The 27,125-nt window shown below is 39.2% G+C and overlaps 1 protein-coding gene across 2 annotated transcripts in view; it reads right to left on the bottom strand.

Moving 5' to 3' along the window:
- Window positions 1-6,307: 6,307 nt before the first annotated feature.
- LOC140190429 (protein tyrosine phosphatase type IVA 2-like) overlaps window positions 6,308-27,125 on the bottom strand; it is a 106,286-nt gene continuing 85,468 nt past the window's right edge. For both annotated transcript variants that reach the window (XM_072246998.1, XM_072246996.1), the window contains exons 4-6: window positions 13,326-13,456; window positions 11,964-12,038; window positions 6,308-11,217 (exon numbers count right to left, since the gene is read on the bottom strand). In XM_072246998.1, the coding sequence (XP_072103099.1) occupies window positions 11,106-11,217; window positions 11,964-12,038; window positions 13,326-13,456 (318 nt within the window). In that variant the 3' untranslated portion in view covers window positions 6,308-11,105. The remainder of the gene's footprint in view (window positions 11,218-11,963; window positions 12,039-13,325; window positions 13,457-27,125) is intronic.

Genomic DNA, 27,125 nt, shown 5'->3' with positions numbered 1-27,125 from the left:
ATTAGTTCAGTTACGCGTTTAATTATGTACTGTTCCATGTTTTCAATATCCCCCTCACCATCCTGTGACATCACATTTTCATTTCCTCTTTATCGATTTAACTGCCTGTTCCTAGAAAGCATAGGTTTATTCGTACTGGGCTCTGCCTTATTCAAGTGACTCCATGCTGAATTAAAGAGCCTTCCTGAAATCCCACGTGTAGCAGTGGGCTCCAAGTTAGCCACAGATGTCTGGGAGGCTCGGAGAACAAAAAGCTCAAGGCTGCCATGCCTTAACCACTTCAGCTCAAATACTTTGGGTACAGTTCTCTCATAACATTGATATCACAGGAAGACTGATATTAGACTCTTCTCATTCGACACTTACGAAATGCAATTATGCGAGATGAATTATCTTGAGTTGCAATCATCAGCAAACATCCCCATGTCTGAACTTATGACAGAAAATATACACAGAAGAAACTGGGAGAGTTGAGCATTTTTCGATTTTTATATTCATCTAGCAGAGATTAAATATACCATGTTTTTTTTTCAAATATATACTTTTGCTTTCTGAAACTGTGTTCGTATTACTTGTTAATAAGTAGCTACAAGTTTTAAAAAAAGGCCAGTACAGGTGATCCTGCATTACTGCAGCGCAGCTAATGGAAATTTTCCATTAGACTTCACAAATCACTACCAATCTAGAATGTGGAATAAACATACATTAATACATAAGCTGTGAAAAAAGCTCGACTTGTATTTCTTGACACAAATGCAGCAGAAATAGATTCTGATTATAGTAAATTGCAATGCACTTTTTTTTAGTAACACGCTCCTCTCCCCCACCCCAACACGTGGGGGTGCCTGTGCATTTGCGTGACATTGTATTGCGCTGCCAGGTCCTTACATGTACATTTTCTTCCAGTATCTGACATCACACAATATCCCAAAAGCAAACTATTTAATATTTGTTTTAAGCCAAGGAGTTGCTTTGGGAAAGCACCAATTTACTTCCAAATAGTTTTATTAGGTACCTGTTGAATACAAGCTGAAATTACCTGTTTTACATTTGCTTTTCATTATATGAAAAGGGTTTGCAGGATAAGAATTAACACTTTGGGTCCAGTAATAACACAGTTCAACTGTTCTCTGAGGGTATGAACTACAGTGTTGAGTTCTGCTGAATGTTGTGAGATATCATGGTTTGCTTTGGCGTATGATGCAGACTGGTCAAAACACTGGACAACAAACTTTTTCAAAAGTGTTACTTCCTCAGATTTTTTTTTTTGTTTATGATAGACTGCTTGAAGATGAACACAAGTATAATTTCAGACTACTTGTATCACGTAGGAATTTTATTGAATATAATGTGTTTAATTGCATAATGGTGCTGATGCTTAATAGTTCAACTAAGTTAAAAATATTTTGTTAATGATTTTCATTTGTACTCAGTGTCTGAGGCTTCTCGCGTAAGTGTCCAACAATAATTCACCAGCATTGATGGATTCCAGCTGCCCTGGTATCTTTACTCCATGACCACAATGTCCTGGTGAAACCTTTCACCTGCTCATCACTAACAGCACCAAGATTTGCAGGGAAGAAGTCTAAATGGGAATGCAGAAAATAAATCTTCAGTGACATGTTGCATTTCATGGTTTTATATGCTTGAAGCATGCTTTCAACCAGCTGCATGTGGTTTGGTGCTCTGTAGATGCCGAGAAAAAATGTGATTTTCTCCGGTCCCACTAGAAATTCTTCAAATTGCCTGTCATTGATGACCTGTTTGACTTGTGGAGCAACAAAAATGTTTTCCTTAATCTTGGCATCAGTTATTCTGGGAAGCATCTGTCTCAAATATCAAAATCCTTCATAGAAACTTTTGTGCCTGGTGATAGCAAATTCCATCCTTACAGGCCTGAACCCAATGATTATTACTAAAATCTGTCCTGCCATGCAGCAGCCGCATCGTCTGAGCATGCCTGGACAAGATAGGAAACTTTCCAGCTTACATTGCAGGCAACATTTTAATTAACTTGAATTATGAATTGAAATAATAAACACAAGTTTATTTTAAAAAGGTGCGCGATAGGGAAATTTCATGGTGATTTTCATGATCAGTAGCCCAAAATTCATAAGATACACCTAAAGGTATTCAGGAAGCAAAACCTTTGTTGTCCAGTGTAATCTGACCATAAATTTAGGTAATATGCTTTTCCATTCTATGAGGAACACGAGATCTGTACACACTTTTCCAATTGTAGTAAGGCATCTCAACACTGGCACTTAATCTTGCAACAAAGGCACACACGCTACTTGCCTTCCTATTTACTTGGTATGCTTGTAAGTTACCTTTCAAACTTGTATAGGACACCCAGATCCATCGGAACAAAAACATGCCTCACCATTTCTAGTTTTTCCAACTTGGATGACCTCATATCTTTCCACGTTATAACCCATCTGCTACATCAACCACACATTAGAACTTGCAACATCTATACTCCAGAATCCAAACAAGATCAAACAGAAGAGTTCAGACATATAATCTAAATCTCCTGTGCAAAGACTCAGAAGGATCTGCCCAGCTTGCAAAGCAAGTTCCTGTAAACTCAACTCTAAAGGCTAATAAGAATGAACAGAAAAATGCCATTGAAACACAACAATCATTATCTGTGAAGAGAAGAAACAGGCACTGGCATGTACAAGGCAAAATTGTTTCAGATGAGTACACACACACTACTCTCTTCCAGATTTTCACTTCCATGGCAGATAAAGCAGACCTTTATTTGTAAATTTGTGTGTTGCATTTGTTAGGATTTTTATTTTAGTTGCATATTCAAATCGACTGAATAAGAAACATACAGAAGACAGTTGTGGGTGGAGGGGATTGTGCATAGCAACCTAGTTTGCTTACTTTGAAATTCTAGTGATTTTGATTTGAGAGTGGGATTTGGCTCCTATGTTAAAAGCTTTCACTATTAGCCTGTATTTAAGCAAAAAAAAAATAAAAAGGAAGTTATCATTCATGCTTAAGAGCGAGACCATTACATCCAACTCTCCTTCACTTGCAAACGGGTGTCATATTGTTAGCATGGATCAATGTTGGGATTAGCTTGATAAATAGGGAGTCCACATAACTTATATAATGTTACAAAAATAGTTTTGACAAGAGACCCAGAGATATATCACTTCTTGATGACATGTGGTTCCATTAGAATATTCATCACTCAAGCATAGTTTTAGGTCTTGTACAAAGATGACAAGTCAATGCTCCATTATGAGCACACACTCCTTCTCGCATTCACATTATAGAGATCTGAGGCAGGACACTGGTTATTTACTTACCCTCAACTCAATTGCACAAAAAATTAAAATAATGGTTACAGTAGATGACTCAAAGATCAATGAACTTAGCTGTGGAACTGTAATGTGCTTCAGGTAGTCACCAAGAAAAATTGCTCTGCTCTGTCTACACCCATAAATGTGTGGCTAGGCACAACTCAAATGTCATCTATAAATTTGCCAATGACAAGTATTGTTGGCAGAATTTCAGATGGTGATGAGGAGGTTACAAGCGTGAGGTAGATCAGCTGATTGAATGATGTTGCAATATTAACCTTGCACTCCACCTTTTGTAAGACCAAGGAATTGATTTAGAATTCTGGAAGAGGAAGTCAAGAGAACAGACACCAGACCTCATTGACAGATCAGAATTGGAAAGGGTGGCAACATCTCTGAGGATCTATGCTGGGCTCAACATATTTACACAATTACAAAGACACAACAGCAGCTATATTTCATTTGAAATTTGGTATATCACCAAAGTCACCAGCAAATTTTTACAGATGTACCACAAAGAGCACTAACTGGCTGCATCACTGTCTGGTATTTGGGGTGCAGGGGGCACTGCATAGAAAGTTGCAAACTCAGCCAGTTCCATCATGGGCACTAGCCTCCCCAGCATCGAAGACATCTTCAAAAGGCGATACCTTGAAAAGATGCTATTAAGGCTTTAAGGACCCTATCATCTAGAACATGTCCACTTCTCATTGCTACCATCAAGGTGGTGGTACAGAAGCCTGAAGACTCACACTCAACATTGTATCAACAGCTTCTCTCCCTCCACTATCAGATTCCTGAACAGAGAAAGAATCAATGTATTCTACTGTGCTTTGTTTTTGCTCTTTTGCACTACTTAATTTATACACAGTAGACTCCAGTTAATTGGGGCGGCCGCTTATTTGGGACAAGAAGAACAAAGAACAAAAACTAATCGAGAAATGAGTCTGGAAAATTCCCTTTGTTTATTTGGGATATTATGCCACTTAATTGGGAAAGGAGACCCAAAGTTGCTGAAGTTTCTAACTACGTTAGACAATACACTGTGCTTAGACCAAAGTTTTTAAATAGCATCAGTGGCATGTGTTTGTGTTCAAAAAGCAGTGATTTTTTGTCAGAGTGTTGGTGAGAAATAAGCAGTAAGACAATTTAGAATTGTTTTGTTTATTGCGATGTCAAGCATTTGGGCTTGGATGCCAGAGGTGACCAGGAGTGAAAATGAAATTTCACTTCTTGAACAAGTTAGGAACAATGAAAAATTTGAAAGTATTATCATCTCGAATGTTACAATGAAAATGAAGTTTTGGAGGATGTAATCATTGAAAACTTGTACGAGGGCAGTCAACTATCTGCACTAGATGTCTGCGCTGATTTTGTTCATTTACAATCAAAAGAACATGGCAGCATACAGTGAATAAATTTCTCCACTTATAACTATTAGGAACAAATAGTTTTATAATATTGTAATAGTATTGGTAGTGTTTGAATTTGTTCTGTAAATATATATTTATTATTGAAATTATGTACTGCTGCAGCAAAACAACACATTTCATGACATATACCAGTGATATTAAACCTGATTTTAATTCAGTTGGCCTGAATGGGATTGAAACCTAGGAACTCTGAAATCTGGTAATTCACACGAATATTCAACATGCACAATGGTTGCTGATCTGCTGGAACTCTATCCTGCTTCAGTATGTGAAAGCAGAGAAGGAATAACTTTGAATTTATGGCTCACTGATCAGAGGAACAGGAAGACAAATCTCAAGCTGCAGCAAACCTGATTTCTGTCAGTTGTACAATCAATGGCAACATACTGTACATGTTACTTAGTCAACCAGCATCATTCTATATAAATGTTAAAATAATCAAAGGAAAGAAGGAATCATTAAAGTTGTTTTCAGTTTTGTAACTTCACGCTGACCTACTACACAAAATTGATCAACACAAATTGTTCACTATAATAATGTTCTCAAAACTGGATAGTGCCAATAAATCTGAGAATTAGAAATACTGTGGTGGAACTGTGCATTTATAAAGTCAGGCAATCGACACTGATTATATAATCTGAGATGTGTTTTGCTGGACACTGAAGGTTATTCAGTAATATTGCTGAAGCACTGGGTTACATGTGACTGCATGGCAAAGGAACTTGGCTCATTAACTACAATTACAAATGCCAATCATTTTGTGGGCTATTGAATGGCAACTTAGAGTACCAAGTGATTGTGTTTTAGCACGGTACTTCATTGGAGATTTTTGGCAAGCACAAGTAGCTTTTGTTAAATCAAACTTAAAAATTCTCAGTGCAATTTGAATAATTGACTCTATTCAAAGGACACAAAAACAAAATGAACAGGGGAAGAGTGGATTGAGATAAAGGAGACAGAAAAAAAGTTAATTTATTGTAACTTTTAAAATGACCACACAATATTGAAGATACATCGAGACAAGGTTTAAGTTACACACCCAGGAAGGTGAGTATTCACTAGTCCTAATTTCTACTCGTGTATAGTGAGCTTTGTTTTAAGTACTGTAACATAATCTTTGTATTTGACTGCCAAATCTGATAACTGATACGTTGCCTGTAACAGGAGGAAATTAAAGCTCAAACCATTGCCATCCAATTATATTTAACTATGCACATGCAGATCTTAGTAATAGTTGAAATGAAAACAGAAAATGTTGTAAATACCCAGTTCAGATGAAAAGATCAACCTGAAACACTAACCTTGTTTCTCTCTCCACTAATATTGTCTGATCTGAGTATTCAGCACTTTCTATTGATAGAGGTCATTACAACAGTATCTCTCCTGTTGCAGCTGCCCAATTAATGGAATAATGGCTAGTGCTGATTGCCCAAATTTTGCCAACACAAAAAGGGTTATGTGTTCCTGTTCATACAAGACTTGTGACTTGGTGGCCAAACTGACACACTGGGTTGTAGCTTAGAAATATTATACGTAAAGCTCACAAAATTGCTTGGAAACAAGTACTTAATTTTATTAAAATGTTTTCAACAAGTATCGAGAACAATGGAAGTAGTCACCTGATACAAAGGCTTCATATGGGTTTTTCCCCACAACAACTGACCTAATTGAGCAATATAGCCACATCAGTTAGGTATCAGGCATGGCTCAGTGTTAATGCAACTGCTCAAGTCAGGAGAATGTGAACTTAAGTCATTCTTATCAGAGGGCTATACAAAGGCATTTTTCTTTCCATCATGTTCTATTCAAACATTACTTGTTGTGAAGAAGTTTACCTCCATCAGACCCGAGCATGCATCCTTCATTTCCATCAGTTACTGCGTAAACACAAGCATGACCACCTATAGAGGCAATCAGTTGATAGGCTTTAAGCAGCCGACAAGAGAGAAACTATTTTTTGTTACAAATTGAGAAAATAAATGGATGACAGATCCAATTTTTGGTATAGTGATTACTAAATCCACAATGAATTGCAACATTATAAATATATTTTCTAACATTAGCCCAAGTTGCAAAAACCAATGAAACAGAAACAGTGAGAGTGCTCTAAAGCTGAAGTCAATTGATCTCTTTAATATCAAATCAATAAAAGCAGTATTTATACCAGAAATACTATTCCAGAAAGACTGAATCCCTTTGGTCTACAAAGAAGGTAAAGGCAGCTCACAGCAGGGACAGTTTTCCTGCAACAATGAGCTGTAGTTCCAATGCTATTTTGTTCTGCAAAATGAGAAATATATACTTGGAACATAATTGGCTTAAGTTTCTTTTGTAATAAAGCTGAGTGATTGCTAGTATATATACATACATACATACATACACACACGCACACACTCACACAAACAGCCCCTTACCCCAGGCATACACAGAAAAGGCAGATCAGTGGTGTTGACACAGAATTACCTAGGATAGGTATGAGATCCATGCCACTCAGTCACTTAAAAGACACTTCAGTTTAATTCAAATCACAGGCAACAGAATGTCAGCACTTTCTCTCTCTCTCATTCTCAGTGCCCACTTTCAACAGGAAATACCACACTCCAAGGCCTGCTCAAGTTTCAGATTTGGTTAACCATTTTTGTCAATTTGAGCTACCTTGAGAAACAACATGTGCCAATTAAAAGGAATGCAGTCTTTCTAGGACAGGCATCACTAAGTTCTTCAACAAATCACCATTTAGAATAGTATATTCATTTTGAAATGACAAAATATTGATTAATCTTACATGTGAACCTTTTGAAATCATGATAAGGAATCTTATCATTTCACTCGTGCATGTATTTTAGCAGCCAAAAGCACAAGATTGGTAACATGAAAATCCACAGAAAAATCTGGACCTGTGTATAGCAGTTGGGATATCAAAGATCATCACTGGAAGTGACTGGGTAAAATACACTGAGACATTTTCAGCAATGAGCTGGTGGTTGCAGTACCTTGCTTGCAAGTGCCAGTCCATTATTCCTACTGTTCTTTATTTCTTAGCTCCATTAGTAACTGTCATGAGATGTACACAAATAAAATAGTACCCAGCTGATGGCTGCAGACAAAAAATACAAACTAGCTCAAGGAAATAGAGAAAAAGAAAACACCTGCACATTGGTGCTCATGAATGCTTTGCAAATATTTTCACCAAGAACCTAATTCATTTCCAACGCACAAGATGCATTTGGTGCAGCACCAAACCCTCTCAATGTTAGGGCCTGTAAATTCTTACTGGTTAGGGCTCTTGAAGATGGAGGCAAATTTGACCAAGTGAAGTTGGTTCAGTGTTTAAGTATAACAAATGAATCATTAGTTAATTGTCCAATGTGGCAGAATTTTGTAGGCCCTTATAATACTCAAATACAGGAGATCTTGATCTTGCCCTTCCACTGAAAGCGCAAAACAGCTTGCCCATATTGACCTAATGCAGATGGTGCTATAGATCCTACAAAGGCCTCCTTCCTGGCTTACATTAATTCCCTAGTTTAGTCAGTAAATACAAGGCACTCAAAGAGCCCAGTTTTGCTTACCGTGTAACTGATGTTTCAAATAAACTCAAGGGTAACAACATATTAATGATAAAGCTACCCTGAATGCCCAAGTCAGAGTGCAATGCTATTAGACTTTTGTCTCAGTAACATGTCTCAAGTCTGTGTGCTTCTTAACCGCGCAGCTACTTCTGAAGTCATTCCCACTGACAACATTTAACAGCGTGTATATCTAAGACTAAATGGAATCAGTATTTTAACACATTCATTGTGCTGCAAATTAAGGCAAAATCCTTTGGATTTTTTTTGGAGACGTATGGGAGTTCACCTTCTAACAAATTTCTGTGATGTACACTTAAATGTTGAAAATATAATAAACAGTTTAGAAAATTCTGCAAAAGGCTTGCCTAGCATTGGGGAAAAAGGCAAATCACAAGAGCCATGAATTAGTAATGGACAATTTTCAAACTAACACTGTTCCAAGGTTGTATCAAGTTTAATGTGGAAAAATGAATGTTTGAATCAGGGTTAAAAATGGCACAAATTCATACTCAACAGATAAGTGCAGTTAACGATTAGCCAGGCTTTAGACAATCTAACTGATATGATCTAAGCTACCCAGTTCTTCTCATAATGTGTTACATTTTTCATATTACAAGATGGCTGACATGAGGTTGGCCACAAAACTAGTGCTTCCAATAGAAGAAACAGAATTATAAGCATTTTTCAGGGACCTTCAGTGGGTTTAAATTTCGTTACACATTTCTGTACCGGATTGTATCCCTATAATCATGTATTTTGAGCATACAAGTCATGGCTAAAGGATGGCAGCAAGAGGCAGTATAAAGGATCCTAAAATGTTTCAAAAACAGGAAGCCCTCCATTAAGTGTGTTACTTTAGCTACAGACTCTGGTCAGTTTATCTTGCAAAGCTAATCACCAGCTCAGCCTCACATTTAGTGAGGAACATTGAAGCTCCTTCTGTTAAAATTAAGACCCAACAGAATTGAATAAGGATTTTTTAAAAAATTATATAAAAAAGCTGCCCATTAGTTCTGCAGATTCTGCATTGTACATGCATTGCAGTGCAACTTTGCATATTTGGCCACGAGTGTTGGAAGCTCTTGCACCAGCCACACCTGTGGTATTACAATAAAACCACAAAACAGTTTACTGAAGCAACATTTCAAGCTGTTTTAAACCATTGGGCTGGTACATCTACTGCTGTTCATCCAGTAGCAACACTTTCCGTAACACAAAAGAAGTTCCCGTACAGAAATAACAGTTTGCAACAGATAAAAATTAAAGCGTTAAAAAGAAAAAAATTTAAAAATTAAACCGCAACTCAGAAGCATTTTCACCTTAAGATGATCGTTGGACACAACTAACAAGTGCCTCCTTTCCCCAAAGATTAAACAATTTTCATTTTACACAAGCCATCTCACAAAGTTCCTGCCCCTATGCTAAAATGGAAGTGAATAAAAATTAAATCCAGTTCAATTTACCTTTTGATTTGCAATGGCTGGAAAAGTTTCATAAGAGAAAACAATAAATCTAATTTTTAAGGTGAATGAATGTTAAAGACAAACAAAGCTTTAATATGAATTTAAATGGGAGCACAAAATAGATGTCCATTGTTAGACATGTGCTTTCACTGTACTAATAATTCCACTTTTTATCTGTCTCCTCTAAGCTTCCTTCAGCTGGTTGGCAAAACTATTCAGGCTGCATGTTATGCAGATATAAAGTGGATCGATCCTCCTATACTACCAGCACACTGCCTGTCTCAATCCACTTCACTTACCATTATTTTCGTATTTAGAATAAATTGGTAACAATGATTAAAGAATAACATTACTGTGGCATCATTCTTCTGTGCTCAAAGACCACAGAAAAATGCATTAACAGCAAAATATCCACCTGGGTAGACTTCCCAATTAACAACACTGCTGCAAGGATTTCTAATACATACAAGTCATTGTCCAAGTGACTTAACTATTTTGTTTCCCCACAGAAGCCCATGTGATGATTTTCTTTATTCCTCTGATCAAGTCAGAATACCCAGGGATGAATTAAGTGTGAAACATTATCCAGTTGACCATAAAGATTCTAATCATATTAAGGGGATCTTTCCTAGAAATGGAACTCAAAGCCAAAACTACAAAATCTAACAAAAACTTTTCAGATTTTGGGAAACGTTTCATGTACACTAGAGTGCCACTGCATAGGCACTCCAAACCAAAAATTGTTCAGCTTTTATTGAAGGGACAGATTCTTCCTTGCTTCTCAAACATATTGAACGAAAAAACGCTGGCAGATTTAAAAAGAGATTAAAATACAGATGTTATTCCAGATTTAATTCTTATGTTCTGTAAATATATAAATCAAAACAATGATTACTTCTAAAGGATGGCATCATTTCCCCGAAATCAAATACAAAACAATTACAGTGCCAGATTCCACCTTTATTTTGCCTACCTGTAGCAATCAGAAGGATAAACTATTGCATCAAACCATATCCTCATCAAGTTATTGTGCAATACAAGTGAGGTTTACAAAGTGAGGTGACAGAGTGCGGGGCTTTGCACAGACATAATCTTAACCTCCTGTTCACAGAGGTAACGGATTCCTTTCTATAGACTCCTTGAACCTCCCTGATAAGATCAATCATAATATGAAACATACACAATTCCTTCACCACAAAAGACAGATTTCTTTTTTAAAAAATTCACTCCAAGATTGACGATCTTGACTTCACCACAGCGTGGATACATCTCAATTGTGTGTTCGTGTCACCAGGATGTCTACAGTCTGGTCTTAGAATGCTACTGGATGCAGCAGCTGGTACTATTAGGCGCCCTGAAGCGCAAACGTAATTTTGGCCGATATTTCTCGAGGTAAAGTAGTTGCTTTGAATTAAAAGCTCCACGTCTTTTCCTGAAGTGCAAAAAGAAGTGTAACAATATGGTTTCAGCAGATTTACAACAGAAGTGAATTGAACTTCATAATTATAACTTTTTCCTCCCCAAAACAGCCTTCCCTTTTCTGCATTTGACATTTTTGATGCAACATTAAATTTTAATCTGCACAAGTTACTTAATTTCACAACTGATTGTTCCTATAACCAGAGAAGTCAATTTCAGCATTCCCTTTGGGAACAATATAGAGTAAAAGCCCAGAACCCTGCACTCTGATTGTTTAACTGCAGTTTCTATCCTGAGATGCTAAAGTACAGCTATTGCGGTTAATACATTAATCGCTTGCCACATCAATTGAATAGAAATTAATTTTGCATACAGTTTGATCATTTGGACAGGTCAGATTTCCAAGTTGCTGCATACACATATTAGCTGAATAAACTTGGATAAAAATGCTGCAAAGTTTAGCAGCTTTCCGGTAACATGATAAAACATGACTCTGATGGCAGACAAAGCAAAAAAATCCCTACAAGCTGCTCATTACTGACGTACAAATAGCTGTATACTGACGTAGCTGTAATTGTATGTATGCCAATTATTTGGGGACAGATTTAATTCTTAAGGAAATTATATTTCTATTTTCTGGCACAACCTACTTCTGATTCAGTTTTGAAATTAAACACTCCCTCAGACTAAATTCTATAGTCTACCACTAATAAGCAAAACTTTAAACATCCTAACAAATAAGGACTCTGATTTACTTACTGCCGGATAAATTGAACTGCATCTTCATACTTCATTCCTGATTCAATCAATGCTAGCGCAACAAGAACTGGAGCTCTGCAAAGCAAAATGGGTAAACTGGGTAAAACTGGTGCTTATTCAGTGAGGCTTTCGAATCATATCACAAACAGGGAATAGGAACAAAGAAAATGGCAAGAACCCGATGAACCCAGTACACCACAAACCACACCATCTATTATTCTATCCAACAATGCACTGTCTTATTTAAAAACATTTCCATTTAATTTATACATTTATTATGAAGTGTCAGATTAACTGTTTTCTCCACTAGGACCCATCTTCATTCCTTCTCTCTCTCTCCTTTGCAAGTGGCGCAGTGATCAAACAAAACTAAAACTTTAAGTAGCTAAAATATTACAAATTGTCAATGCTTCATACTTTTTAATCCACTCTTTTTAATTCATAATTTCCTTCGAAATTTAATATTGATATTATCTTCAGCTAAGTGTACTTCAGGGTCTCTTTGGCATTTCTAATAGTGCTTAGAAATGCTTTAAAAGAAATTGTTAACGCACTTGCTGCAGATCCCTTTCTCTAATTTTAGTGGATTATTTGTAGAAATTTCCTTTATTGAACTTTTCCAAGAAATAATTCAGAACAGTTAGTTTAAATCTATCCTTTGACTGTTGCTAATAATGCAAAACTCAATACTGCAATTCTATGTTGTTTTTCATCAGTCTTCAGTTAATTTATTTTAGTTCCTCAAGCTCCTGTTGATCTTTTCTTTCAAAAATATACATCTCTCGTGTGCCTTTTACAGGTCACAAAATGGTTTAATCAAACATATTACTAAAACGTCATTAATCACATTTTCCAAACCACATTGTAAATAGCTGATGATTCCCAAACTCGAGAAGTTTGACAAAGACTTAGAATTTCAACTACTTAATGGTGCATACTTATCTTCATCAGGATTATTTTTTTTAAAAAAATAGACAAGCAGGAACGAGATGACCACTTCAAAAATTATGATGATATCAGCATCAGTTACTAATTTGTAAGATTTTTATGGAACCGGATACAAAACTCTGGAATATAGCACTTGATACCAAAACAGAGCAGTTAACATTTGAAGACTGCTATTGATAAAACGTTGCACCCACAAGGACGTGATCTGGTTGGTATGCAAGATTTCCAGTTTTGGTTGGTTTGATCAGATTGAACAGTAGTTGGGGCAAGTACCTCCCCATAAAATGTATGCAAGGCTAAGCTGAGGCCATAGCATTAGCAGCAGGGATCTATGATAAGCTGCTGGCATTGCTTCCAATGGAGTCCTTTATTAAATTCAGCTTTTGAAAGCTATAAAATGAGTCTCTTTCTTACCGTCCCAGTCCTGCCACACAGTGCACAGCAATGCAGCATCCAGGATCATTATGAAATCTCTCTCTCAACAGATTTAACCAATCATCCACAATCTGGGTAGGAGGTGGAGCACCATCATCGAAAGGCCAATCCTAAAACAGAAGAGGTGTGAGATTTCCTCAGAACCAATTGGTGCAGCATATATTGCAGTTGAAAGGATCCCTTGCCTACTCCCGTCTCATCTTAAATGAAGATCACTAACTTAGCATTGGTTGCTTAACGTGAATGCAGTACACAGATATAAAAGTGCCAATAAAGTAAACCTGTAATTAGAAGCACATTACTCTGAATCATATGCTATTAAATTACATAAGGAAAAACAGTAACATTCTTGTCACATCACATCTTATTGAATATAGAAAACCTACAGCACAATACAAGACCTTCGGCCCACAAGGGTGTGCTGAAAATGTCCTTACCTTAGAACTACCTAGGCTTACTCATAGCCCTCTATTTTTCTAAGCTCCGTGTATCCATCCAGGAGTCTCTTAAAAGACCCTATCATTTCCGCCTCCACCACCGCTGCCGGCAGCCCATTCCACACACTCGCCACTCTCTGTGTAAAAAAAAAACTTACCCCTGACATCTCCTCTGTACCTATTTCCAAGCACCTGAAAACTATGCCCTCTCGTGCTAGCCATTTCAGCCCTGGGAAAAAGCCTCTGACTATCCACATGATCAATGTCTCTCATCATCTTGTATACCTCTAACAGGTCACCTTTCGTCCTCCGTCACTCCAAGGAGAAAAGGCCAAATTCACTCAACCTATTCTCATAAGGCATGCTCCCCAATCCAGGCAACATCCTTGTAAATCTCTGCACCCTTTTTATGGTTTCCACGTCCTTCCTGTAGCGAAGCAACCAGAATTGAGCACAGTACTCCAAATGGAGTCTGACCAGGGTCCTACTGGGGTTGTATACACTGGAATTTAGAAGGATGAGAGGGGATCTAATTGAAACATATAAGATTATTAAGGGATTGGACACACTAGAGGCAGGAAACATGTTCCTGATGTTGGGGGAGTCCAGAACCAGAGGCCACTGTTTAAGAATAAGGGGTAGACAATTTAGAACGGAGTTGAGGAAAAACTTTTACATACAGAGGGTTGAGGTTCTGTGGAATGCTCTGCCTCAGAAGGTAGTAGAGGCCAATTCTCTGGATTCTTTCAAGAAAGAGTCAGATAGAGCTCTTAAAGATAGCGGAGTGAAGGGATATGGGGAGAAGGCAGGAAAAGGGTACTGATTGTGGATGATCAGCCATGATCACAGTGAATGGTAGTGCTGGCTCGAAGGGCAGAATGGCCTACTCCTGCATCTATTGCCTATACAGCTGCAACATTACCTCTTGGCTCTCAAACTCAATCCCACAGTTGACGAAGGCCAATACACCGTATGCCTTCTTAACCACAGAGTCAACCTACGTAGCAGCTTTGAGTGTCCTATAAACTCTGACCCCAAGATCCCTCTGATCCTCCACACTGCCAAGAGTCTTACCATTAATACTATATTCTGCCATCATATTTGACCTACCAAAATGAACCACCTCACACTTATCTGGGTTAAACTCCATCTGCCACTTCTCAGCCCAGTTTTGCAACCTATCAATGTCCTGCTGTAACCTCTGACAGCCTTCCACACTATCCACAACACTGCCAACCTTTGTGTCATCAGCAAATTTACTAACCCATCCCTCTACTTCCTCATCCAGGTCATTTATAAAAATCATGAAGAGCAGGGGTCCCAGAACAGGTCCCTGAGGCATTCCACTGGTCACCGACCTCCATGCGGAATATGACCTGTCTACAACCACTCTTTGCCTTCTGTGGGCAAGCCAGTTCTGGATCCACAAAGCAATGTCCCCTTGGATCCCATGTCTCCTTACTTTCTCAATAAGGCTTGCATGGGGTACCTTATCAAGTGTCTTGCTGAAATCTATATACACTACATCTATGGCTCTACCTTCATCAATGTGTTTAGTCACATCCTCAAAAAAATTCAATCAGGCTCATAAGGCACGACCTACCTTTGACAAAGCCATGCTGACTATTCCTAATCACATTACTCTCCAAATGTTCATAAATCCTGCCTCTCAGGATCTTCTCCATCAACTTACCAACCACTGAAGTAAGACTCTCTGGTCTATAATTTCTTGGGCTATCTCTACTCCCTTTCTTGAATAAGGGAACAACATCCACAACCCTCCAATCCCCTGGAACCTCTCCTGTCCTCATTGGTGATGCAAAGATCATCACCAGAGGCTCAGCAATCTCCTCTCTTGCTTCCCACAGTAGCCTGGGGTACATCCCATCCGGTCCCGGTGACTTTCCAAAAGCTCCAGCACATCCTTTTCCTTACTATCTACATGCTCAAAGCTTTTCAGTCCGCTGCAAGTCATTATTACAATCGCCAAGGTCCTTTTCCATGGTGAATACTGAAGCAAAGTATTCATTAAATACCTCTGCTGTCTCCTCTGGTTCCATGCACACTTTTCCACTATCACACTTGATTGGTCCTATTCTCTCACGTCTTATCGTCTTGCTCTTCACATACTTGTAGAATGCCTTGGGGTTTTCTTTAACCCTGTCTGTCAAGGCCCTTTCATGGCCCTTTCTGGCTCTCGTAATTTCATTCTTAAGCTCCATCCTGGTAGCCTTATAATTTTCTAGATCTCTATTTTTGAACCTTTCACAAGCTCTTTCCTCCTTGACTAGATTTACAACAGCTTCGTACCCCATGGTTCCTGTACCCTACCATCCTTTCCCTGTCTCAATGGAATGTACCTATACAGAACCCCATGTAAATATCCTCTGAACATTTGCCACATTTCTTCCATATGTTTCCCTGAGAACATCTGTTTCCAATTTATGCTTCCAAGTTCCTGCCTGATAGCCTCATATTTCCCCCTTACTCCAATTAAATGTTTCCCTAACTTGTCTGTTCCTATCCCTCTCTATTGCTATGGTAAAGGAGATAGAAATGTGATCACTATCTCCAAAATGCTCTCCCACTAAGAGACCTGACACCTGACCAGGTTCATTTCCCAATATCAGATCAAGTACAGCTTCTCCTCTTATAGGCTTATCTACATATTGTGTCAAGAAATCTTCCTGAACACACCTAACAAACTCCACCCCATCTAAACCCCTCACTCTAGGGAGATGCCAATCAATATTTGGGAAATTAAAATCTCCCACAACAACCCTGTTATTATTACACTTTTGCAGAATCTGTCTCCCTATCTGCTCCTCGACGTCCCTGTTACTATTGGGTTGTCTATAAAAAACACCCAGTAGAGTTATTGACCCCTTCCTATTCCAACCACAGAAACTCTGTAGACAACCCTTCCATGACTTCCTCCTTTTCTGCAACGGTGACACTATCCCTGATCAACAGTGCCACGCCCCCACCTCTTTTACCTCCCTCCCTGACCTTTCTGAAACATCTAAAGCCTGGCACTTGAAGTAACCATTCCTGCCCCTGCATCTTCCAAGTCTCTGTAATGGCCACAACATCATACCTCCAAGTGCTGATCCATGCCCTAATCTCATCCGCTTTGTTAATAATACTCCTTGCATTAAAATGGACACACCTCAAACCATCGGTCTGAGCGCATCCCTTCTCTATCACCTGCCTATCCTCCCTTTTGCACTATCTCCAAGCTTTCTCTATTTGTGAGCCAACCTCCTTTTCCTGTCAAAATTATTATAAAAATGTAATAATTGACCCATATTACATTTTTAAAAATGTCAAATGGAGGCAAGCTGCAAAAAGAAAATATTCTAGCGCAGGCATTCATTCTACATTCTGCCCACAACACAACTGTCACTGAGAGCAATTTCAAGCAGTAATAACTCAGGAGAATACACTCCTCCAGCTTTACACAATGTCAAAGAGGCCTTAGTTCACTTCTGTAAAAGCTTCAACAAAAGAAAGCAATGGCAGACTTGTGTGTCTAACAAGCAGGAGTTCTCTGATTTTCCTCCAAAACAGTGAACAGCAGCAACTTGGCACATTACTACCACTCTCCAATACAGCATACCACTAAACTCCAATGTTTAACTTTTCAAACACAATTAATACAGACTCTTAGAACAACTGATGTTTTGACTGACCAACAAAAGAATCAAAATGTAGTCGAAGACAGACATCTAAATGATTAGAAGGATAGACAACAAGTGCAAGTCATGTATGGTGAGATATCTCGCAAAGGTTTCTCAAGGCAAGAGAAAAGGAATTTAAAAAGTAAAACCTAGTTCCTGTGGTCGATGATGCAACAAAACAACAAGGTAAAAACAGGAAGGTGATCCCACAAGAACTTAACAGGAATTAAAAACGAAATTAAAAACAAAAGAAAGGTGATACTACCTGGATTGCTGCAGAAACAAATGCAAATTTATATATGAACTGGAGAATGAGCATGTGACTAAATGGGTCATCAATCCATCAGTACCTTAGCAACAAAAGTCATGGCATGGGGTTCCCAACCTGGAGTCCACAGACCCCTTGCTTAATGGTATTGGTCCATGGCATAAAAAAAGTTGGGAACCCCTGGTGTAAGAGAAAAGTTCCCTTAGAAAAAGGCATAAATGGGAAAATTACAGTATTTAAGTTTGAAAGACTGGCATGGAGGATAAAGGGCAAATCGACAAGTTATGAAACAGGTCTAAAGTACTAAATAGGAAAACACATTCTGAGCAAAGTTGTTGAGTTCAAGCATAAAAAGTCAATTAAATGTAATGCTAAACAAATTGTTAAAAAAAAACATCAGACTGTCAAAACTGCATCTGTAGTAAGAAGCAGGCAATTGAATCACGTTTGGGATTACCAAAATGGTGCTGCAGTAAAATCAAATGTGGAGTTGAACACAGTGGAGCACATTTGGGAATAATGGGAGATGGAACAATTGCATTCAGATAGCAGAGTAACAGAAGAAAAAAATTGATGTGAACTCCAATAGGACAGGGATACAAAGTGTTTACCCGTAAAACAAAAAGCACAAGTCCACAGACCATGAAAATGGAAAGCAATGTGTAAAAAATGTAAGTATGCTAGGAAAATGACTAAAGAAAAACCATGGGAAATTTGAACTACTCCAAAATTGCTTGGCTACAGGAGTTAGGTAAAAGGGGATAATGGAATGGTGCTCCTACAAGGAGAAAACATTTGATAAGAAAGCACATGTTAGTGAGGAATGAGCCAAATTGAAACAAGCAATAGGAGGGAAATACCTAGGTAACAATGACCATAATGTTATATGATCAAGATAAACTTCTGAGAAAATGCCAATTTTTAGGCCACTGTGGACATTGAATAAGAATGGATAAAATACCAAAGGTGCCTATATCTGGGAATGTGAAAAGAGTTAAGATGGCAACTGTGGAAAAACTGATCAGAATCTGCATGTCTAGCATCATTTCATGTTTCTACTAAAGCATAGGTCTTTCCATCCCATTTTATTTAGGCCACACATAAGTATATGATTTCAATTCAATGTCCAGAGAGAACTAATTCAGATTCAGATTATACATCAAAACAAACAGTGAATTGCAGTGTTTGCATTAACAAACAACAAATTAAAGGATGTGCTGGGGCCAGTGCACAGGATCACCACAGATTTTGGCGCCAAAACCCACAATGTTCAAAACATAAGCAACACAAACAGACAATCGCAAAACAAGCAAGCCCCTTTCCCACCCTCCCACACACAGGCATATGCCACTGATTATAAATCCAATTCTGGCCTTTCCCATCTCTCCTCATAACTTATACACTAGCCCTGGCAACATCAAAATATTGATTTACATTCTAGTTATAATTCTGTTAGGGAGTATTCTGGAGTTATATTAACATAAACTCTAGTAAGAACTAGTTTTCAGTTCTTATGTAAATTGTAAACTGCAAGCAGTAAATTGAAGTTAAAAGCACACCTCTGCATATAAATAATACTATCTGTGAAGCACAGGCTGGTCCACAGACTCACAAATATGGCTTGCAAAAATGGTGACCGTGATTATTTACAGATGCATCAGCCAAATGTTAAAAACAATGGGTTTGTGTTAATTACCCAGGAGGCTATGGATTTAAGTAATTTGCATCATTGTAAACAAATTCAAGGAACTTTGTAGACTAGACTGATACTAACAGCACATCAAATAGCTGATCTATCAATGGTTGGGAGATTTGGGTACTCAGAGTCAGCTCTCTCAACACTAATTTTGGGTGTCTGGCTTTCTGTCCTCAGATGTATTTAGAATATCTGTATCAATTAGTTTGTCACAGCAAAGGTATTTGAACATTCAGAGATGTCTCCCACTGTAGATATGCAATTCAAGGGAAGCATTATCAACCCAAAGTATTGAAGAAAATATTGTCATTGTAACTTCTGAAATTGTATTGAATTACCTACTTAAAGTTATAAAGATGCAATGTACTTTTGAGCTTGTGAGAGGGGGTCTCCAAAAGAATACCTGCTTGTCATGATGAATAGACTTGATAGTGCCTATAAAAAGTATTCGTCCCCCTTGGAAATTTTCATGTTTTATTGTTTTACAACATTACAACATTAATTAATTTGCCTTTTTTGACACTGATCAACAGAAAAAAAGACTGCCTTGTCGAAGTGAAAACAGATTTCTACAAACGTACAAAGTGAACTAAATTAATTACAAGTATAAAACACACACTGATTGATTGCTTAAGTATTCACTCCTTCAAGACAGTATTTAGCACCTCTGGCAGCAATTACAACCTGGAGTCTGTGTGGAAAGGCCTCTATCAGCTTTGCACATCTGAACACTGCGATTTCCCCCTATTCTTCTTTACAAAATTGCTCATGCTCTGTGTGACTGCATGGTGATCGTGAGTAATAGCCCTTTTCAAGTACAGCCACAAATTCTTAGTTGGATTGAGGTCTGGACTCTGACTTGGCCACTCCAGGACAATAACTTTGTTTTTAAGCAATTCCTGTGTAGCTTTGGCTTTATGCTTGGGGTCATTGTATTGCTGAAAAACAAATCTTCCCCCAAGTTGCAGTTCTCTTGCAGACTGCATCAGGTTTTCCTCCAGGATTTCCCTGTATTTTGCTGCATTCATTTTACCCTCCACCTTCACAAGCTTTCCAGGGTCTGCTGCAGTGAAGCATCCCCACAGCATGATGCAGCCACCATCATGCTTCATGGTAGGGATGGTGTGTTTTTGATGATGTGCAGTGTTTGGGTTATGCCAAGCTTAGGGTATAGCCTGATGTGAAAAAGCTCTATTTTGGTTTCAGCAGACAATAGAACTGAATTCAGAATCTCCCACGTGCCTTCTGGCAAACTCTAGCTGAGATTTAATGCGAGTTCCCCCCGCCCCGCCAATAGTAGCTTTCTCTTTGCCACTCTCCCATAAAGCCACGACTGATGAAGCACCTGGGCAACAATTGTATGCGCAGTCTCTCCCATCTCAGCCACTGAAGCTTGTAACTCAAGAGCTGTCATAGGTTTCTTGGTGGCCTCCCTCACTAGTTCCCTTCTTGCAGTCACTCAGTTTTTGAGGACTGCTTGCTCTAGGAAGATTTACAGCTGTGCCACATTCTTTCCATTTCTTAATGACTGACTTAATTGCACTCCAAGGGATATTCAGTGACTTGAAAATTTTCATGTATCCATCTCCTGACTTGTACTTTTCAATAATCTTTTCCACAGAGTAGCTTGGAGTGTTCTTTTGTCTTTATGGTATAGTTTTTGCCAGGATACTGACTCACCAGCAGCTGAACCATCCAGATACAGGTGTGTTTTACTACAGTCAATTGAAACACCTTGACTGCACAGAAATCTCCATTTAGCTAGTTATGTGACTCAGAACATATAACATAGAAATCTACAGCACATTACAGGCCCTTCGGCCCACAATGTTGTGCTAATCATGTAACCTACTCTAGAAACTGCCTAGAATTTCCCTAGCACATAGCCCTCTATTTTTTAAGCTCTACGTACCTATCTAAGACGCTCTTAAAAGACGGTATCGTATCCGTTTCCACCACTGCCACCGGTAGTGCATTCCACGCACCCACCACTCTGTGTGAAAAACTTACCTCTGACATTCCCTTGGTACCTATTTCCAAGCACCTTAAAACTATGCCCCCTTGTGTTAGCCATTTCAGCCCTGGGAAAAAGCCTCTGGCTATCCACACAATCAATGCCTCTCATCATCTTATACACCTCTATCAAATCACGTCTCATCCTCTGTCGCTTCAAGAAAAGGCCAAGTTCACTCAACCTATTCTCATAAGGTACACCCTCCAATCCAGGCAACATCCTTGTAAATCTCCTCTGCATTCCCTCTATAGTATCCACATCCTTCCTGCAGTGAGGTGACCAGAACTGAACACAGTACTCCCAAGTGGGGTCTGACCAAGCTCTTGTATAGCTGTAGCATTACCTCAAGGCTCTTGAACTCAATCCCACAGCTGATGAACGCCAACACACCATACACCTTCTCAACAACACTGTCAAACTGCACAGTAGCTTTGAGTGTCCTTATGGACAAGGACCCCAAGATCTCTCAGATCCTGCACACTGCCAAGAATCTTACCATTAATATTATATTATGTCTTCAAATTTGACCTACCAAAATGTACCACTTCACACTTATCTGGGTTGAAGTCCATCTGCCACTTCTCAGCCAGTTCTGCAGCGTATCGATATCCCACTGTAACTTCTGACAACCCTCCAGACTATCCACAACACCCCCAACCTTTGTGTCATCAGCAAACTTACTAACCCACTCTTCTATTTCTTCATCCAGGTCATTTATAAAAATCACAAAGGGAAGGGGTCCTGGAATAGATCCCTGCAGAAAACCACTGGTCACTGACCTGCATGTAGAATACGAACCATCTACAACCACTCTTTGCCTTCTGTGGGCAAATCAATTCTGGATCCACAAAGCAAGGTCTCCTTGGATCCCATGCCTCCTTAATTTCTAAAGGAGCCTTGCATGGGGAACCTTACCAAAGGCCTTACTGAAATCCATATACACTACGTTTTGCATTTTGTTACATCCTCAAAGAATTCAATCAGGCTCATAAGGCATGACCTGCCCTTGACAAAGCCATGCTGACTATCCCTAATCAGATTATGTCTCTCCAAATGCTCATAAATCCTGCCTCTCGGGATCTTCTCCAATAACTTGCCCATCACTGAAGTCAGACTCACTGGACTATAATTTCCTGGGTTATCTCTACTCCCTTTCTTGAACAAGGGAGCAACATTTGCAACCCTCCAATCCTCCGATACTCCTCCCGTCCCTATTGATGATACAAAATCATTGCGAGAGTTCAGCAATCTCCTCTCTCACTTCCCACAGTAGCCTGGTGACTTATCTAACTTAATGCTTTTCAAAAGCTCCAGCACATCTTCTTTCTTGATGTCTATACGTTCAAGCGTTGCAGTCCACTGTAAGTCATCCCCACAATTGCCAAGGTCTTTTTTTCCTGGTGATTACTAAAGCAAAGTATTCATTAAGTACCTGCACTACCTCCTCCCCTCCATGCACACATTTTCACTATCGCACCTGATTGGTCCTATTCTCACACAGCTCATCTTCTTGCACTTTACATACTTGTAGAATGCCTTGGGGTTTTAATTCTGCTCATCACGGCCCCTTCTGGCTCCCTTAATTTCATTCTTAGCTCCTTCTTAGCAACCTTGTAATTTCCTAGAGTTCTAACAGTACCTAGTTTCTTGAGCTTATCGTAAGCTTTTCTTTTCACTAGATTTTCTACATCCTTTGTACACCATGGTTCTTTAACCCTAGCATCGCTTTTATGCCTCAATGGAATATGCCTATGCAGAACTCCATGCAAATGTTCCCCGAACATTTGCCACATTTCTGCCCTGTATTTCCCTGAGAACATCTCCTTCCAAGTTCCTGCCTAATAGCATATTTTCCTCTACCCCAATTAAACGTTTTCCCAAATTGTCTGCTCCTATCCCTCTCCAGCACTATGGTGAAGGAGATAGAGTTGTGGTCACTACCGTCAAAATGCTCTCCCACCGAGATCTGACACCTGACCAGATTCATTTCCCAATACCAGTTCTCCTCTAGTTGGCTTATCTACATATTGTGTCAGGAAACCTTCCTGAACACACCAAACAAACTCCACCCCATCTAAACCCCTTGCACTAAGGAGATGCCAATCAATATTAGGAAAGTTAAAATCTCCCATCACAACAGCCCAACTATTATTGCACCATTCCAGAATCTGCCTCCCTTTCTGCTCCTCAATCTCCCTGTTACTATTGGGGGGGGGGGGGGGGAGAGAGGAGGGTCTATAAAAAGCACCCAGTAGAGCTGTTGCCCCTTTACTATTTCTGACTTCCACCTACACTGACTTCAGTAGACCATCCCTCCATGACTTCCTCCTTTTCTGCAACCTTGACACTATCCCTAAATAGTAATGCCACGCCCCGACTCTTTTGCCTCCCTCTCTTTTCTTTTTGAAACATCTAAAGGGTGATTTATACTTCTGCGTTAACTCGACGCTGTAGGTATGGCGTAACCGCGAACGCTACGCAGTGTCTACGCGGATCCCTATGCCGTAGCCTGACGCGCACCTCTCCCAAAATGTAACTACGCATCACGGCAATGCAGACCGCAACAGCTGTGATTGGTCCGCTTGGTAGCATCGCACTTCCTCCTACGCTGCAATAGCTTCCCGTTAGGCGACTGAAGGGCAGGGAAGGAACCCTGACTGCAATGCTTTCCATAAAGCTTTATAGATCTCCGAAATCATGGAGGACACACTTCGCTTTTACAAAAAAAGACGCTCGCTTCTTGTTTTCCTGAGAAAGACTACCATGACCATAAAGCCTTGCACGGGCAGGTGTGTGCACATGCGTGACGTGCGCGAATTGCAGAGCGACGCAGACACACCAACGCACAAGTATAAATGCTCACAACGCGCGTAGGTCACTTGCGTAGATTAATCAGCCTTAAAGCCTGGCACACTCAGCAGCCATTCCTGCTCCTGAGACACCCAAGTCTCTGCAATGCCTTCTAAAACCAAACGGCTACACCAATAATGATTTGGTGTGTCATATTAAAGGGGGGTGGTGGTGATTATTTATGCAATCAATTATTTTGTGTTTAATATTTGTAATTAATTTAGATCACTTTGTAGAGATCTGCTTTCACTTTGACAATAAAGAATCTTTTTCTGTTGATCAGGGTCAAAAAAGAAAAAAGCGAAATCAAATCCAATGTGATTCAATGTTGAAAAACAATAAAACATGAAAAACTCCGGAGGGGAAGAAATGCTTTTTATAGGCACTGTATATCAACAGCTTCAGTGTGGTTTCCATCACAGTCACAACTCCATTCATTTTTTAAAAATCCTACCAGAATGTAATTAACATTACATACAGTTCTAATTTCTTATCTCTTGTATTCTTTCACAGACTAGACAATGATATTTAAAGATGCCTTTCTTTCCCATCTTTCATCAACATCATGTTCTCAGGGTGGATACAGACCTGTGATCCTTCAAGTGCTGTGAATAACAATTATTTTTTCTATGGCTTATCTTTTGGGGAGATGGTTTGACGTAAGCTTTGCTTCTTATTTATAATCATGCTGGACATTTCACTTCAAAAACAAAAATTTCTGTTTGTTCTAAACTGTCAACGGTACGTGCACCAGATCTCTACCCAGTCTTTCTGGCTCCCAGAATCACAAGAACAAGAGTTTGTAAAAGGTGGCTCAAACATACTTCTCAGAATTTGATGCTATAAATATTCAAAATTAAGAATTTGCAGGCAGGATAGTATTAAAGTAAAAAGCTGAGCTAAAGCCCAAATTGTCTACATGCTTCCTTATCCCACAAATCAGTGATAAATATTAGGTAAAAACACAAACGCAAAAAGCTTATCAGCACCTTAACAAAAGTCAAAACAATGCAATATTTAATTAACTGTTTCTTAGTGACATTGTTTCAGAAACATCAGCAGAGGCATTTTAATACAGTCTGAAAAAAAATTGTTTATTTAAAAAGCTGCTATCAAACATCATCAGACAGGGAGAGCAAAATGTAAAATACCAAATCTCTGGCAATTCCGTGGACCATCACCGTTGTTCAGAGATTCACACCTCATGCGCTCTTATCTACCAGTTCTTCAAAATCAGGCAGTTTCCAAATACAAAAACCTTTAGGGTCTATCAAGGAGCTCAGCTGTATGACCCTACTTTAATTATAATTAATGCTTGGATAGATAGGCATTAATGCACCTTTGAAAAGTTACCCTATTCTGCCCTCGCTCAAGAGTTTTCCCTGTTTTCTCAAGCTAGACAGATAGATAACTCCAGTTCCAGTGTAGCTATAGTTGAAGGCAGTTTTATTATTCATCAACGCATTACAGTACACTAGGAGCTGGTGTAAAAAGACAGTACTTCTCATCGTTCTAGCAAAAGGCAGATTCAAATATTGATTGAAATTCCTTTGACATCTAACAATTGCTTCTAACTATTAAATGAAATGTACAAACAATTATATAATGGCCGGCCTAATGTCAAAAGCTAATTGCTTAACAATGCGGTAATAAGTAATCAACAACAGCTGTGAACTTACAAGTAGTGAGTTCTAGTAATTAGAATAAAAACAGACCACATCAGGTAAACTATAACATACCCATTTAGATAAGATTTGTGTACAAAATACTTACCTCTTAATTTGGCATGTCCCCATTAATAACAGATAAGGATCATATGCACACCATATAAATGCAGCCATCTAGATTAGATTAGATTATGAGGACACTCAGTCCTCGTTAATTGTCATTTAGAAATGCATGCATTAAAAAAATGATACAATGTTCCTCCAGTATGATATCACAGAAACACAGGACAGACCAAGACTAAAACTGACAAAAACCACAATTATAATATATAGTTACAACAGTGCAAAGCAATACCGTAATTTGATAAGGCAGACCATGGGCATGGTAAAAAAAAGTCTCAAAGTCCCGACAGCTCCAACATCTCACGCAGACGGTAGAAGGGAGAAATTCTCCCTGCCATGAGCTTCCAGCGCTACAAACATGCCGATGCAGCATCCTGGAAGCACCCAACCACAGTCCAACTCTGAGTCCGTCCGAAAACTTCAGGCCTCTGACCAGTCCTCCAACACCGAGCACCATCTCTGCCGAGCGCTTCGACCCCACCCCGGTCGCCAAGCAACAAGCAAAGCCGAGGATTCGGGGCCTTCCTCTCTGGAGATTTCGGATCACACAGTTGCAGCGGCAGCAAAACAGGCATTTCAGAAGTTTCACCAGATGTTCCTCCGTGCTCTCACACCTACCTCCATCAAATCAGAATTGTGCACGGTATCCTACTTGACAAATAACAGATTCCAGTGATGAATATCTGAGGCCACACGCGCTGCCATCTTCTCCTCCTCCTCCATCTGGGTACATCATGGCTTGGTATGGCAACTGCTCCACCCAAGACCACAAGGAACTGCAGAGAGATGTGCATGTCTACATGGACTGTCTACTCTCACTGCCTTGGGAAAGCAGCCAACATAATCAAAGACTCCTCCCACCCAGAAATTCCACCTTTTGGGAGAGGGAGAAGATACAAAAGCCTGAAAGCACATTCCACCAGGCTTAAGAACAACTTCTATCCCGCTGTTTTAAGACTTATTTAACGAACCTCTGGTATGACAAGATGGGTCTTGACCTCACAATCTACAGCATGGCTTTGCACCCTACAGTCTAACTACACT

This window comes from Mobula birostris, chromosome 30, assembly GCF_030028105.1.
Source record: "Mobula birostris isolate sMobBir1 chromosome 30, sMobBir1.hap1, whole genome shotgun sequence".
Taxonomy (NCBI): domain Eukaryota; kingdom Metazoa; phylum Chordata; class Chondrichthyes; order Myliobatiformes; family Myliobatidae; genus Mobula; species Mobula birostris.
Note: the sequence above shows the minus strand (reverse complement) of the source record. Positions and strands in the feature narration are given on the sequence as shown.